We start from the raw sequence: 15,028 nt of genomic DNA on the forward strand, positions 1-15,028 counted from the left end.
GCTGGCACAAATAACAGTGAGAGCAGGCGGCGGCCAATGAAAGTATTCATCAGCCGGCGCCTGTGCTCTAAATAATTTTAAAAAGTGGCATGGGTTCCCCCATATTTTTGACAACCAGCCAGGCAACCCTCTGAAGTCAGCTTTAGCAAGGCTGATTATCAAGAATAGAAGGGGCCCCACTCCAATTTTTTTAATTATTTAAGTAAATAATTGTAAAAAATGGCGTGAGGTCCCCTTATTTTTTCAACCAGCCAAGCTAAAGCAGACAGCTGGGGGCTGGTATTTTCAGGCTGGTAAACAGCTATCAATATTGGCCCCCTCAAGCCTAAAAATAGCAGCCCACAGCCCTTCAGAAAAGTCGTGTATAATAGATGCGCCAGTTCTGGCGATTTGCCCGGCTCTTCCCACTTGCCCTGTAGTGGTGGTATGTGGGGTAATATTTGTGATATTTGTAATAATTGATTTTTATTTCTCCCGACAGCCTTGGGTTTTCAGTCATAGAGGCGCAGCTGGTGTGGCATCAGTCACCGCTCAGTATACAATGAGCAGAATCTGTAACCACAGCCTGGCAGTGACTGACAGCTGGCTCAACGTACCTAATCTTAACCTCATTCCTCACTGCTACTATTCTTTGGCCATTTTATATAGCTGATTTGTGACCGTTAAATGGAGTATTAGATTTATTTTGTGGCAGGAATCCAAGTCCTACAAGTACCCATTGCCAGCCTGCTTCTCACCATTCTTTTATCTTCTGTACCCATCTTTCCTATGATTTTTGTCATCAGTGACACCTTTCTTCTTACATTTGATGTATCGCTGTCACCAATTTTGTAAAGTGACTGTCATACCAGCTCAGCTTCTGATACTCTTTATTGTTACCAGTGATACCATTTTCAGAAAGACCCAGAATATACCGTAATTATTGATAGGTTGGAGCATTAATGCTTAAAGTAAATTTGAATAAAACAAATATCATATACAGATGTTCAGCACAGGGGAGGCACTGGCCTTCCTTGCCTTAGAGTCTGACAGTGCAGAGAGGTACATTTTCTGCTCAATTTCTCATCTCAATTTCTTGAGGAACCTCAAGACGGCAAAACCATGAAAGGAACAAATATGAAAAAAGGAGTAAAGAAACGCATTTGAAACAAGCCAGAATATGTGTAAAGCTTAAAATTATCCCCATTTTACTCTGAAGAGAACTTTATACTCCCTTGGCATCTTTTAATGGCTTCACCAGGTAGTCACCTCGAATGGTTTTTAATTAACAGTTGTTCCTGATTAAGAGTTTATTTGTGGAATCATGTGCCTTCAGAAAGTGTTTGTACCAACACTGCCTCTGAATAATCACATGTGATAGTTGCACAGTTTCTCATAGTGTTGAACCCTATGCTGTAATTGCTCTAACCCAGATTATGATAAGAAACACTCATTTAGGTATGCAGAAATGAAATCCCACCATAACTTTAAGACTTTAAATTCTGTTAATTCTGAAAATTTCTAGGTTTTTAATGGTATTCTCATATATAGTCATGAAAACCATCAATCACTGTGATGAATCGCACTCTGAGGACTGCCCCAGCATAGGGAAAACAAAGAATTAACTCTGCTGTAGAGGATAAGGTCATCAGAGTTACCAGCTCAACATAACAGCACCTCAAAAAACAAATGCTTGGCATACATTAAATAGCAAAAACACCTAAAATATCCACTGTCCACAGAAGACTACTAGAAACAGGCCTTTCTGGTCAAATTGCTGCAAACAAGTTATTACTGAGGACTGTAAGAGACTTGTTTGGGTCAAGCAGAACAAGGACTAAACATTAGATTGGTGGAAATCTGTACGTGGTCAAAATTTTAGATATTTAGTACCAACTGCCAAGTCTTTGTGAGACACTGAAAAGGTGAGATGATGGTTGCCAAAGATTTGCCCTGAGAGATTGGTCTTTGCTGTGACTACCGTACTTGCTAATGCATTAAGAAATACAATATGTGGCTAAAAATAATAATAATAATTAATAGTTATTATTAGAATGAATCTTAGCAGTAGTCTCTAAATAAATTGCGCCTTTTTGAATTATGTTTTTTAGTGTGCCTCCAATATTTTCTCCCTTTTGTTCACAAAATTAAATTACTTGGGGTGCGAGAGATCATTCAAAAATTCTATTTATATGAAGTCAAGAGTAATTATATTGTACTATTAATTTAAAAATGATATCTTTATTAGAGTGAAAGAGATTTTTTTGTAGCAAAGCTGAAGATTATTTTTCTTGCTAATCTAGATATGAACAACCAAAGTGTGATAATGGAGCAAGAGCCCATCCAGGCAAAACAAAAGATATGTATAGAGGAAGACAACTTCAAGGTAACAATGTGTTAAAGGCATCTATGTTCTACATCCTATTAACATAGTTAGGCTTTGGTGTTATATATGTATCTAACTTTAATATTGCAGAGTTGATTACGTCTATTAGGTCTTTGTGCCTTTCACATATCCAAGCTTAGAACTATTGAAAATGCCACCTCTGTGCCTGTCAAATTCCATCCATGTTGCATTATTGGGCTGTTTGTTTGAAACATGGCTGGCAATTAGTGTTGAGCATTCCGATACCGCAAGTATCGGGTATCGGCCGATACTTGCGGGTATCGGAATTCCGATACCGAGATCCGATACTTTTGTGGTATCGGGTATCGGTATCGAAACAACATTAATGTGTAAAATAAAGAATTAAAATAAAAAATATTGCTATACTCACCTCTCCGACGCAGCCTGGACCTCACCGAGGGAACCGGCAGCGTTCTTTGCTTAAAATGCGCGCGTTTTCTTCCTTCCGTGACGTCACGGCTTGTGATTGGTCGCGTGCCGCCCATGTGGCCGCGACGCGACCAATCACAGCAAGCCGTGACGTAATTTTCAGGTCCTCAATGCCTAATTCTAGGCATTGAGGATTTTAAAATTGCGTTCCGGCTTGTGATTGGTCGCGTCGCGGTCACATGCCTATGCCTAATTCTGCATTCAGGACCTGAAATTACGTCACGGCTTGCTGTGATTGGTCGCGTCACGGTCACATGGGCGGCACGCAACCAATCACAAGCCGTGACGTAATTTTAAAATGCGCGCGTTTCCTGCCTCCCGTGACGTCACGGCTTGTGATTGGTCGCGTCGCCCATGTGACCGCGACGCGACCAATCACAAGCCGGAACGTAATTTTAAAATCCTGAATGCCTAGAATTAGGCATTGAGGACCTGAAAATTACGTCACGGCTTGCTGTGATTGGTCGCGTCGCGGCCACATGGGCGGCACGCGACCAATCACAAGCCATGACATCACGGAAGGAAGTAAACGCGCGCATTTTAAGCAAAGAACACTGCCGGTTCCCTCGGTAAGGTCCAGGCTGCGTCGGAGAGGTGAGTATAGCAATATTTTTTATTTTAATTCTTTATTTTACACATTAATATGGATCCCAGGGCCTGAAGGAGAGTTTCCTCTCCTTCAGACCCTGGGAACCATCAGGGATACCGTCCGATGCTTGAGTCCCATTGACTTGTATTGGTATCGGGTATCGGTATCGGATTAGATCCGATACTTTGCCGGTATCAGCCGATACTTTCCGATACCGATACTTTCAAGTATCGGACGGTATCGCTCAACACTACTGGCAATATGATTTCAGCCTAAAGATCATTATCTATATATATAATTGTCTAAGGGTTTTTCCATCTGTCTGTCTGTCTGTCTGTCTTTCTGTCTGTCTTTCTGTCTGTCTGTCTGTCCTGAAAATCCCGTGGCCTCGACCAATCAGCGACGGGCACAGTATCGACGTAGATGTCATAATGGTTGCCATGGCGACGATGATGTCATAAAGGTTGCCTCGACCAATCAGCGACGGGCACAGTCTGCCGCGAATTCTGGAATCATCATTGTCCATATACTACGGGGACATGCATATTCTAGAATACCCGATGCGTTAGAATCGGGCCACAATCTAGTTGATAAATAAACACGTACCGTATTTTCCGGCGTATAAGATGACTTTTTAACCCCTAAAAATTGTCCCAAAAGTCGGGGGTCATCTTATACGCCAGGTACGGCATGTGCAGGGAGCGATCCTGGATGTTCCCAGGGTCTGAAGGAGAGGAAACTCTCCTTCAGGGCCTGGGATCCATATTCATGTTAAAAATAAAGAATAAAAATAAAAAATATGTATATACTCAACCCTCCGAGAAGCCTGGCTGTCACCGCTGCAAGCGTCTGCCTCCGTTCCTAAGAATTGCAGAGCGTGAAGGACCTTCGATGACGTCACGGTCAGGTGACCGGTCACATGAGTGGTCACGGACCAATCACAGGACTGCGACGTCATCGAGGGTCCTTCATGCTCTGCAATTCTTAGGAACGGAGGCAGACGCTTGCAGCAGTGACAGCCATGCTTCTCAGAGGGGTGAGTATATACATATTTTTTATTTTTATTCTTTATTTTTAACATGAATATGGATCCCAGGGCCTGAAGGAGAGTCTCCTCTCCTTCAGACCCTGGGAACCACACGCCGTATAAGATGACTGGGCGTATAAGATGACCCCCGTCTTATACAGCGGGCATATCCCAAATTCCATATTTTATATGGAAAAGTTGGGGGTCGTCTTATACGCCCAGTCCTCTTATACACCAGAAAATACGGTACTAACCTTGGAAATGGGTCTGATTTAACCCCTTCATGACCCAGCCTATTTTGACCTTAATGACCTGGCCATTTTATGCAATTCTGACCAGTGTCCATTTATGAGGTAATAACTCAGGAATGCTTCAACGGATCCTAGCAGTTATGAGACTGTTTTTTCATTACATATTGGGCTTCATGTTAGTGGTAAATTTAGGTCAATAATTTTTGTGTTTATTTGTGAAAAAAATGGAAATTTGACTAAAATTTGGAATATTTTGCAATTTTCAAATTTTGAATTTTTATTCTGTTGAACCATAGAGTTATGTGACACAAAATAGTTAATAAATAACATTACCCACATGTCTACTTTACATCAGCACCATTTTGGAAACACATTTTTTTTTTTGCTAGGAAGTTATAAGGCTTAAAATTTGACCAGCGATTTCTCATTTTTACAAGAAAATTTTCAAAACCATTTTTTTTAGGGACCACCTCACATTTGAAGTCAGTTTGAGGGGTCTATATGGCTGAAAATACCAAAAAGTGACACCATTAAAAAAACTGCACCCCCTCAAGGTGCTCAAAACCACATTCAAGAAGTTTATTAACCCTTCAGGTGCTTCACAGCAGCAGAAGCAACATGGAAGGAAAAAATGAACATTTAACTTTATAGTCACAAAAATGATATTTTAGCAACAATTTTTTTATTTTCCCAAGGGTAAAAGGAGAAACTGGACCTCAAAAGTTATTGTACAAGTTGAGTACACCGATACCCCATATGTGGGGGGGAACCACTGTTTGGGCGCACGACAGGGCTCGGAAGGGAAGGAGAGTCATTTGACTTTTTCAATGAAAAATTGGCTCCAATCTTTAGGGGACACCATGTCACGTTTGGAGAGCCCCTGTGTTTCTGTATGCAGCAAAGGTGAACGGATGGACTCTACATGCCTGGTTCCCACCATGAAGCATGGAGATGGAGGTGTAATGAAAAATTGGCTCCAATCTTTAGCGGACACCATGTCGCATTTGGAGAGCCCCTGTGTACCTAAAGATTGGAGTTCCCCACAAGTGACCCCATTTTGGAAACTAGACCCCCCAAGGAGGTTATCTAGATGTATAGTGAGCACTTTGAACCCCAGGTGCTTGACAAATTGATCCGTAAAAATGAAAAACTACTTTTTTTTTCCCAAAAAATTTCTTTTAGCCTCAATTTTTTCATTTTAACATGTGCAACAGAATAAAATGGATCCTAAAATGTGTTGGGCAATTGCTCCTGAGTACACAGGTACCACACATGTGGGGGTAAACCACTGTTTGTGCACACGGCAAGGCTCAGAAGGGAAGAAGCACCATTTGACTTTTGAATGAAAAATTATCTCCAATCGTTAGCGGACACCATGTCGCGTTTGGAGAGCCCCTGTGTGCCTAAACATTGGATCTCCCCCACAAGTGACCCCATTTTGGAAACTAGATCCCCCAAGGAACCTATATTGATGTGTAGTGAGCACTTTTTACCCCCAAGTGCTTCACAGAAGTTTAAAATGCAGAGCAGTGAAAATAAAAAATCTTTTTCTTTTCCTCAAAATTGATTTTTTAGTCCGCAATTGTTTATTATCACAAGGGTAACAGGAAAAATTGGACCCCAAAAGTTGTTGTCCAGTTTGTCTTGAGTACGTTGGTACCCCATATGTGCTGGTAAACCACTATTTGGGCACACGTCGGGGCTCGGAAGGGAAGTAGTGACGTTTTGAAATGCAGACTTTGATGGAATGGTCTGCGGGTGTCACGTTGCGTTTGCAGAGCCCCTGATGTGCCTAAACAGTGGAAACCCCCCACAAGTGACCCAATTTTGGAAAATAGACCCCCCAAGGAACTTATCTAGATGTACGGTGAGCACTTTGAACTCCCAAATGCTTCATAGAATTTTATAACGTAGAGCCGTGAAAATAAAAAATCATTTTTTTCCCCACAAAAATAAATTTTAAGCCCCCAATTTTTTATTTTCCCAATGGTAACAGAAGAAATTAGACCCCCAAAGTTTTCTGCAATTTTTCCTGAGTATGTTTATGCCCCACATGTTTGGGTAAACCACTGTTTGGGCACACGTCGGGGCTAGGAGGGGAGGGAGCACCATTTGACTTTTTGAACGCAAGATTGGCTGGAATCAATGGTGGCACCATGTCGTGTTTGGGACCCCCTGATGTGCCTAAACAGTGGAAACCCCTCAATTTTAATTCCAACACTAACCCCAACACACCCCTAACCCTAATCCCAAACCTAAACATAACCTTAACCACAACCCTAACCCCAACACACCCCTAACCCTAATCCCAACCCTAACCCTAACCACAAGCCTAACCCTAACCCCAACACACCCCTAACCCTAATCTTAACCCTAATTCCAGCCCCAACTCTAATCCGAACCCTAACTCTAATTCCAACCCTAACACTAAGGCTATGTGCCCACGTTGCAGATTTGTGTGTGGATTTTTCCGCACCGTTTTTTAAAAATCCTCAGGTAAAATGCACTGCATTTTACCTGCGGATTTCCTGCGGTTTTACACCTGTGGATTCCTATTGAGGAGTAGGTGTAAAATGCTTCGGAATCCGCCAAATAAATTGACATGCTGCGGAAAATACAACTCAGCGTTTCCGTGCGGTATTTTCTGCACCATGGGCACAGCGGATTTAATTTTCCATAGGTTTACATGGTACTGTACAATGCATGGAAAACTGCTGTGAATCCGCAGCGACAATCTGCTGTGGATCCGCAGCCAAATCGGCACCGTGTGCACATATCCTAATTCCAACCCTAACCCTAATTCTAACCCTAACCCTAGTTCTAACCCTAACCCTAGTTCTAACCCTAACCCTAGCCCTAACCCTAACCCTAGCCCTAACCCTAGTGGAAAAGTAAAAATAAATATATTTTCTTTATTTTATTATTTTCCCTACCTGTGGGGGTGATAAAGGGGGTGGGGTTATTTACAATTTTTTTGATTTTGATCACTGTGATAGGTTGTATCACAGTGATCAAAATGTACCTTGGGAATGAATGAATCTGCCGGCCGGCAGATTCGGCAGGTGCACTGCACGTGCGCCCGCCATTTTGGAAGATGGCGGCGCCCATCGCTGAAGACCGCCGGCACCGGGAGGGATGCCAGGACTCAGGAGGCACAGAGGGGGTGAGATCGGACAGCGGGGGAGACAGAGGACAGGACTGGGGGAACGAGGACAGGACGGGGGGCGGAGGACAGGACGGAGGGGAGAGGAGGGCTGACCCTTTCACCCGGCCTGCAGGAACGCTATAATTCTGTGACACGGCATATGCGTCACAGGTTGGATTGGCACTGACTTTACTAAAAGACATTACTTTATGCTTTATAGTGTCCCTATTGTTCCTCTATATAACCCCCAACCAACGTTTTAAAAACAGAACCTCTTTATCACTTCTATTCACTTAATCTGTTCTCTCAACATTTTTCCACTTCATTACTTTACTCAATCCCTTAACCCCTTTCTGATATGGGAAGTAATAGTACGCCAATGTCAGACTCCCCCAGTTTGGTGTGGGCTCCGGCGCAGAGCCCGCACCTTTCCGTGCAAATGACAGCTGATATAATAAAGCTCACATGTGCCTGTAACAGCCGCTGGTGGATTAGTGATCCACCTGAAGCTGTTCACTAGTTAAATGCTGCTGTCAATCTCTGACAGCTGCATTTATCTCACGCTTACCGGAAACGCGTCACTAAACCCGCCCATCGGTGACCCCATCACATGATCACAGGTCACCGATGGGTTGTCATAGCCAGATTGCTACATTTCTGCTACATACAGGTGATCTGTAGCAGAGCTGATCAGACAACTGCAGCTTCCAGTCTCCCATGGAGACGATTGAAGCATGCAAAAAGTAAAATCAAAAAGTTTTTCAAAATATTACAAAAATAAAAAAAATATAAATGTTCAAATCGCCCCATTCAAAATAAAACAATAAAAAAATACACATATTTGGTAACACCACATTCAGAATTGCCCCATCTATCAATATAAAAAAAGAATTATTCCGATCTTTAAACGGCGTAATGAGAAAAAAAGTCAAATTGCCAGAATTATGTTTTCTTTGTTTCTGCAACATTGCATTAAAATGGAATAATGGGCGATCAAAAAATGTATCTGTACCAAAATGGTATCATTGAAAACGCCAGATCGGCACACAAGAAATAAGTCCTCATCCAACCTGAGATCACGAAAAATGGTGACACTACGGATATCGGAAAATGGCACACTTTTTTTTTTAGCCAACTTTGGAATTTTTTTTCACCACTTAAATAAAAAAGAACCTATACATGTTTGGTGTCTATGAACTCATAATGACCTCGAGAATCATAATGGCAGGTCAGTTTTAGCATTTAGTGAACATGGTAAAAAAATAAACAACTGTGGGATTGCACTTTTTTTTGCAATTTCACCCCACTTGGAATTCTTTTCTTGTTTTCCAGTACACGATATGTTAAAACCAATGGTGTTGTTCAAAAGTACAACTCGTCCCTCAAAAAAAACAAGCCCTCACATTGCCATTTTGACCACAAAATAAAAAAGTTATGGCACTGTTAAGAAGGGGAGCAAAAAATAAAAAAGCAAAAACAAAAATACTTCTGGTCGTTAAGAGGTTAAAGGGTTTGCCTCAGACATTTTTTTTTTACTATAGGCCTAAAAAGTATCATCATAACTGAAAAAAATATTGGAGTACAAGTCCAAAATAGTATAAAAAAGTACAAGTTTATTATACACTACATCATAGACAAAAACATACTCGTTTTTTAAATAGTATTGCAAAAAACAATAATACATGTTCAGCAGGGATTGCAAGATGGAACCAAAGAGCGGTGCACCCTCCTAATACTACTGCAAGTATATTACATAAATAAAGTGCTTAGTGCTAAGAGGTAAATGGGGAAAAGGAAGCAGACCAGGTGATCAGTAATATCATTATTAAAGTATCTATAGGAGCCACAATCACAGAGGAACCATTTTCATAACTATTTCCCTAATTCAGCATTCCTTACCCATGTTGCAGTGTATATGAAGTCCACACCGTGATGCCCCAACGTGTGTTTCGCGTCGGCTTCGTCAGGGGGCGGTGCTGCAATGTGTGTATGGCCGGTTTTTATATAGAACCCCACATAGCCCTAATGAACCACTAACTGCGGCGCATGTGTGCCGTCGGTCGCACCAGGAACTGCATCACTGCTGGTGCCCACAGCGGCGATGCGGTCCACAGCAGCGATGCGGTCCACAGCAGCGTCGCAGTGATGTCACTCGTGCTGTTCAAAAGTACAACTTGTCCCCCAAAAAAACAAGCTCTCACATTGCCATTTTGACCACAAAATAAAAAAGTTATTGCACTGTTAAGAAGGAGAGCAAAAAATAAAAAAGCAAAAACAAAAATACCTCTGGTCATGAAGAGGTTAAAGGGTTTGCCTCAGACATTTTTTTTACTATAGGCCTAAAAACTAACAGGCAGGCAGCGATCTCTGCTGGCACAGAGCTGTCACAGACCACTCCTGCTAGTGATTTGGAGGCTTCCGCTGATGTCACATCGACAGGGCAGTGGTTTCTTTTCCTCTCTGCTCTGTTGTTGGGGCGTCACTACCAACATCATTCTGATTGACAGCTGACTCCCTGCTGCATGAATGGGTAGAACAGGCAGGTAGTTAGCAACTACCTGTCTGTTAGGATTTAAGCCCATAGTAAAAAAATAAGTAATTGAAAAACCCCTTAAATAATATATTCTATACTTTAAGTCCTGTTTACTGCAATAATTTTACTGGGCATATTCAGACCCTCTTTTTCAATAGCCTTCTTATATATTACATCCTTTTCCTCTACCGCTACACAAATACTTCTTAGATCTCATAATAGTTGACATGTAATTTCATTAGAGAAATACTATCATATATCTTTTTTTAAACCCTTGAATCCAGAATTTCTGTATCCACAGCACCAGCAGACATGGTCTAGATCCACATTATCTATAGCACATCTCTTACAATTTCCTTGTGCGCCTATCGTTTTTCAGAAAACTGCGTGCAATATATAGCCTGTGTGTGATATTTAAGTTATGTTAACTTGTGAGATGCTGAATGGAGATGAGTGATCCTTCCAAGGTTCAGTTCCATTCAGTTCTCGTACGTCCCGATGTTTGCCAAACAAGTTTGCCGAACAGTTTGATGCATGTACCTGAATCCCATTAAAATCAGTGGGAGGCCAAACGAAATGTCTACACAACACCTTAAGGGGTGACAAAAAGCTTCCCAAACTGCTAAAATTAGGGGCATGCACCATGAAAAGTGGCATCAATTGACTCACAGTAGAAATTAGCTAATGGCACAGCAACAGTCAGCCATGGACCATGAATGAGGTATCGGGGTCTGGGCCAGCATTTAGAGCTTTGAATTGAAGTTTCAATGAGGAAATGGTGGTTAAGGGAGCAGTATAAGGTTGTGTGCACACGTAGCAGATTTTTCGTGTTTTTTTCACTATAAAAATGCGAAAAAATGCTCACATTAAGCATCCTATTTAATAGAATGCAGTCCTCATTTTTTGTGCACATGCTGCGTTGTTTTCCTGAGCAGAATCGCATTCCAGAAAAAAATGCAGCATGTTCATTAAATTTGCGGAATCGCGGGGATTCCGCACACCTAGGAATGCATTGATCCGCTTACTTCCCGCATGGGGCTATGCCCACCATGCGGGAAGAAAGCAGATCATGTGCTGTTGGTACCCAGGGTGGAGGAGAGGAGACTCTCCTCCATGGACTGGGCACCATATAATTGTTAAAAAAAAGAATTAAAATAAAAAATAGTGATATACTCACCTTCTGATGGCCCCCGGAGTCTTCCCGCCTCTCAGCGGTGCACGCGGCCGCTTCCATTCCCATGGATGCTTTGTGTGAAGGACCTGGGATGACGTCGCGGTCACGTGACCGCGATGACGTCCCGGTCACGTGACCGTGACATCATCGCAGGTCCTGCACACAATGCATCTATAAGAACGGAAGCCGCTGAGGAGATCGGCTGCCTTCGGAAGGTGAGAATAACCATTTTTTAAAATTATTTTTAACATTCTATCTTTTACTATTGATGCTGCATAGGCAGCATCAATAGTAAAAAGTTGGTCACACTTGTCAAACACTATGTTTGACAAGTGTGACCAACCTGTCAATCAGTTTTCCAAGCGATGCTACAGATCGCTTGGAAAACACTAGCATTCTGCAAGCTAATTATGCTTGCAAAACACTAGTTTTTAGCAGTAAAATGCATGCCAATTCCGCATGCGATATACCCGCGGCAGGAATTGCAGAATTGCCGCGGAAATTTCCACGGCAATTCTGCGATGTGTGCACTTAGCCTTAGCCTTCTTGCTGGGAGCCCCGATATCTCATGCAACATGTAATTTTTCCCCAGCCACACTCAGATGGCACAAACATCAGTTATATAGAGCACTATTGGTAGAAAAATATAAGGAAAGTAACACAAGTAGTTGACTGATCATTGACCCGCAGTAGAACATTTTATAATGGAGCAGAAGAAGTCAGCAATGGGCCGTGTATGAGGTATCAGGGCCTGGGCCAGCATTTAGAGCTTTGAATTGAATCTTGAATTAAGATCTGTTGGTTAAGGAAGTGGTGTAAGCCTTCTTTGCTGGGAGACCTGATACCTCATGCAACAGCTATTTTTTTTCCCAGCCACACTCAGATATTACAAACATCAGTTTCATACAGTACTATTGGTAGAAAAATGTAAGAATAGAACCACAGGTAGTTGAGTGAAAGTAAGTGCAGGCCTGCCTCTCTGGGAGCCCTACTTCTACAGACAACAAACAGGAATGAAATCCAACTTGAATTCTCCACATTTCAAAAAATTACTGTTACACACCGGTAAAGTGGCATCAATTTTCGAAGAGTAGAAACAGTATAATGGGCCTTTGACACACCTTCCACTACAGGCAACCGACCAGATGGAGACCAAACTTGTATTTTGCACATTTCAAAAAATTGTTTGTAATATCAGCAGTAGCAGCAACAGAAGGCACAGAAGCCGGGACATAGGTGTCAAAGACTGCAATAATTCGAGATCAGTGAATGACACTAAAATGGACACCATCGCCTAGTCTACCCTGTCTGTAACTGGGCTGCAAGTCATTAGCGATCCATGACTTTGTTCATTTTGATGAAAGTTAGGTGGTCTACACTTTCAGGGGATAGCAGAATGTGCTGCTCCTTCAGGACACCACCAGTAGCGCTAAAGACACATTCTGAGAGAACGTTAACTGCTAGGCAAGACAAAACTTTCAAGGCAAGCTCATGCCACGCTTCAATTTTTGAAGAACAAAATGCAAAAGGGTCCAAATTCCTCCTGATGGCATTGATATTGAGCTCTAGATACTCTTTCTTTATCCTCTCAAGTTATTTACAACGTGTCAGACGTGAACTATATTCTTCTGGTACACAGGCTTGTCTAAAAAAATGTGTTAAATAACTTACAGAAATTGCTTATGCCACAAACACTGTGACCTCTGACGAAGGAGAGAAATTTCCAAAACGCGTGTCGGGTGTGCAGGAATAGCTATTGGTCCCCCCAGGTATATACGCACTGTATTTTTCTGCACTTTATACTACGTATTTTTGGCACATTGTTGCACTAATTTAGGTATGGCATCTACGGTCAGCAGATGCTGACATAGGAGAAAGTACTATACGCACAGGATCTTGCTGCACTTTATATTACGTATTTTCTTTGGCACACTGTTGCATTAATTGAGGTATGGTGTCTACGGTCAGCAGATGCTGACATAGTAGACAACACCCCTTTGTGAGGCACTGCACCTTCTTTGCACTTTGGTTTTGCACCTTATATGACTTTTTATGTGGTCTTTTATATCTTGATATTTAGTAAAGAAATATATCATTTTATATATTTTTTTAGTGCACATGGTCACTTTATTATAATATATATATTAAGTGACCTTTCTCACACGTATTTTGAAAAAAAAATTTAAATTTTTTTATTTTCTTTCTTTCTTTTTTTACATGGTATATACTCTCCACGTGTGGTATTAGTTTGCAGCAAAAACTTGCAAAATCCTGATGTTCTAACGGGGACTGAGCTGTATTTTTATCCTGCTGTTTTATCATTTATGTATGTTTTTTTTTAAAAAATTAAATTTTTTTTTTGTTATCACCATTAATTCCATTAATAAAGGCTATATTTCACTATTCCCATGGGTGTATAGTTTCTTCTATCTTTGATCCATACTGTATTGCATTGTCCTTAATCTAGCGTATATAGTGGTTCTCACTATAGGTTTGCACAGCGCACCCGGTGGTCACTCTCTATTATTTTAAGGTATATATATAAAAGGTCTTTTTTCCTCTATACATCAATATATGAGAATAGGGGATACAGGATCACCTGGGTATACACTGTGTTATTAATATATGCCACAAACACTGTAGCTGTTAGAAGCCGGGACTTCCCTGCTGGGTGGGATATACCGCATGCACTGTTTGTTGCTCTGGTCTCCCACTCAAGGTCCAGCCGCGGGGTCTGCTGCTTAGTGTAGACAATGGTCCCAGCATCTTGCTCAGGCTCCTGTTATACATGTTGTTACTGCTGGCTCTCCAGCTAAAGTCTATGGTAACCAGTGGTATTCAGAGACAGCCGCAATCCTGGAGTTTAAGTCCAGAAATCACCTTATTGAGCATGTCCATGATGTGGCGCCTTGTCATTGGTGCTCGGATGCTTTCTGCTCAGGTGATGTGACAGCTCCGGATTGGCCCATGGGCGATGCCCTGTCCGACTGAGCATGAGTGTTTTGGGTGGAGCCTGGCGCATAAATGGCTTTCAGCAAAGCATGCGGGGGTGGTAGTGTCTCTGGTGTTTGGTTTATGTGTGTTAGGACTGGCGGAACGCATCAAATATTAATTAGAGGCAATATAAGATGCGTTCGCAGTCCGGGGTCCACTGTGCAGAAAAGACACCTGCTGCTCGGTAATGACGGACTATATGGCGGTATTAAGAGAAGACACACACGGGTTAGCTTCACCCTGTATGAAGGAAGCGAACCCTGTTGTGTTACAAGGCCACGATACCGCACAGAGAGCGCAAGCATGGAGTCACAGAACTCTGCCCCAAGACTCAGTGTAAGAGTCCCTCTAGGCCTCTTGCGCTTGACACTGCAACAGTGGTGTCAGGGAATAAACTAAACTAAAGATTTACCGCACAAGAGTGTGTGCAGCGCCGCTCTGGCGCATGCCACTAACCACCCTAACTTGGGCTAGGAAAGCGCACTATTTGCGCAGGGCGC

The 15,028-nt window shown here is 42.1% G+C and overlaps 1 protein-coding gene across 1 annotated transcript in view; it reads left to right on the forward strand.

The window, feature by feature from the left end:
* Positions 1–15,028, forward strand: part of SMOC2 (SPARC related modular calcium binding 2) — a 640,791-nt gene that overhangs the window by 429,295 nt on the left and 196,468 nt on the right. Inside the window, exon 9 of the mRNA XM_077283220.1 lies at positions 2,283–2,365. Within this exon, the coding sequence (XP_077139335.1) occupies positions 2,283–2,365 (83 nt within the window). The remainder of the gene's footprint in view (positions 1–2,282; positions 2,366–15,028) is intronic.

Source organism: Ranitomeya variabilis, chromosome 2 (genome assembly GCF_051348905.1).
Source record: "Ranitomeya variabilis isolate aRanVar5 chromosome 2, aRanVar5.hap1, whole genome shotgun sequence".
NCBI classification, from domain to species: Eukaryota; Metazoa; Chordata; class Amphibia; order Anura; family Dendrobatidae; genus Ranitomeya; species Ranitomeya variabilis.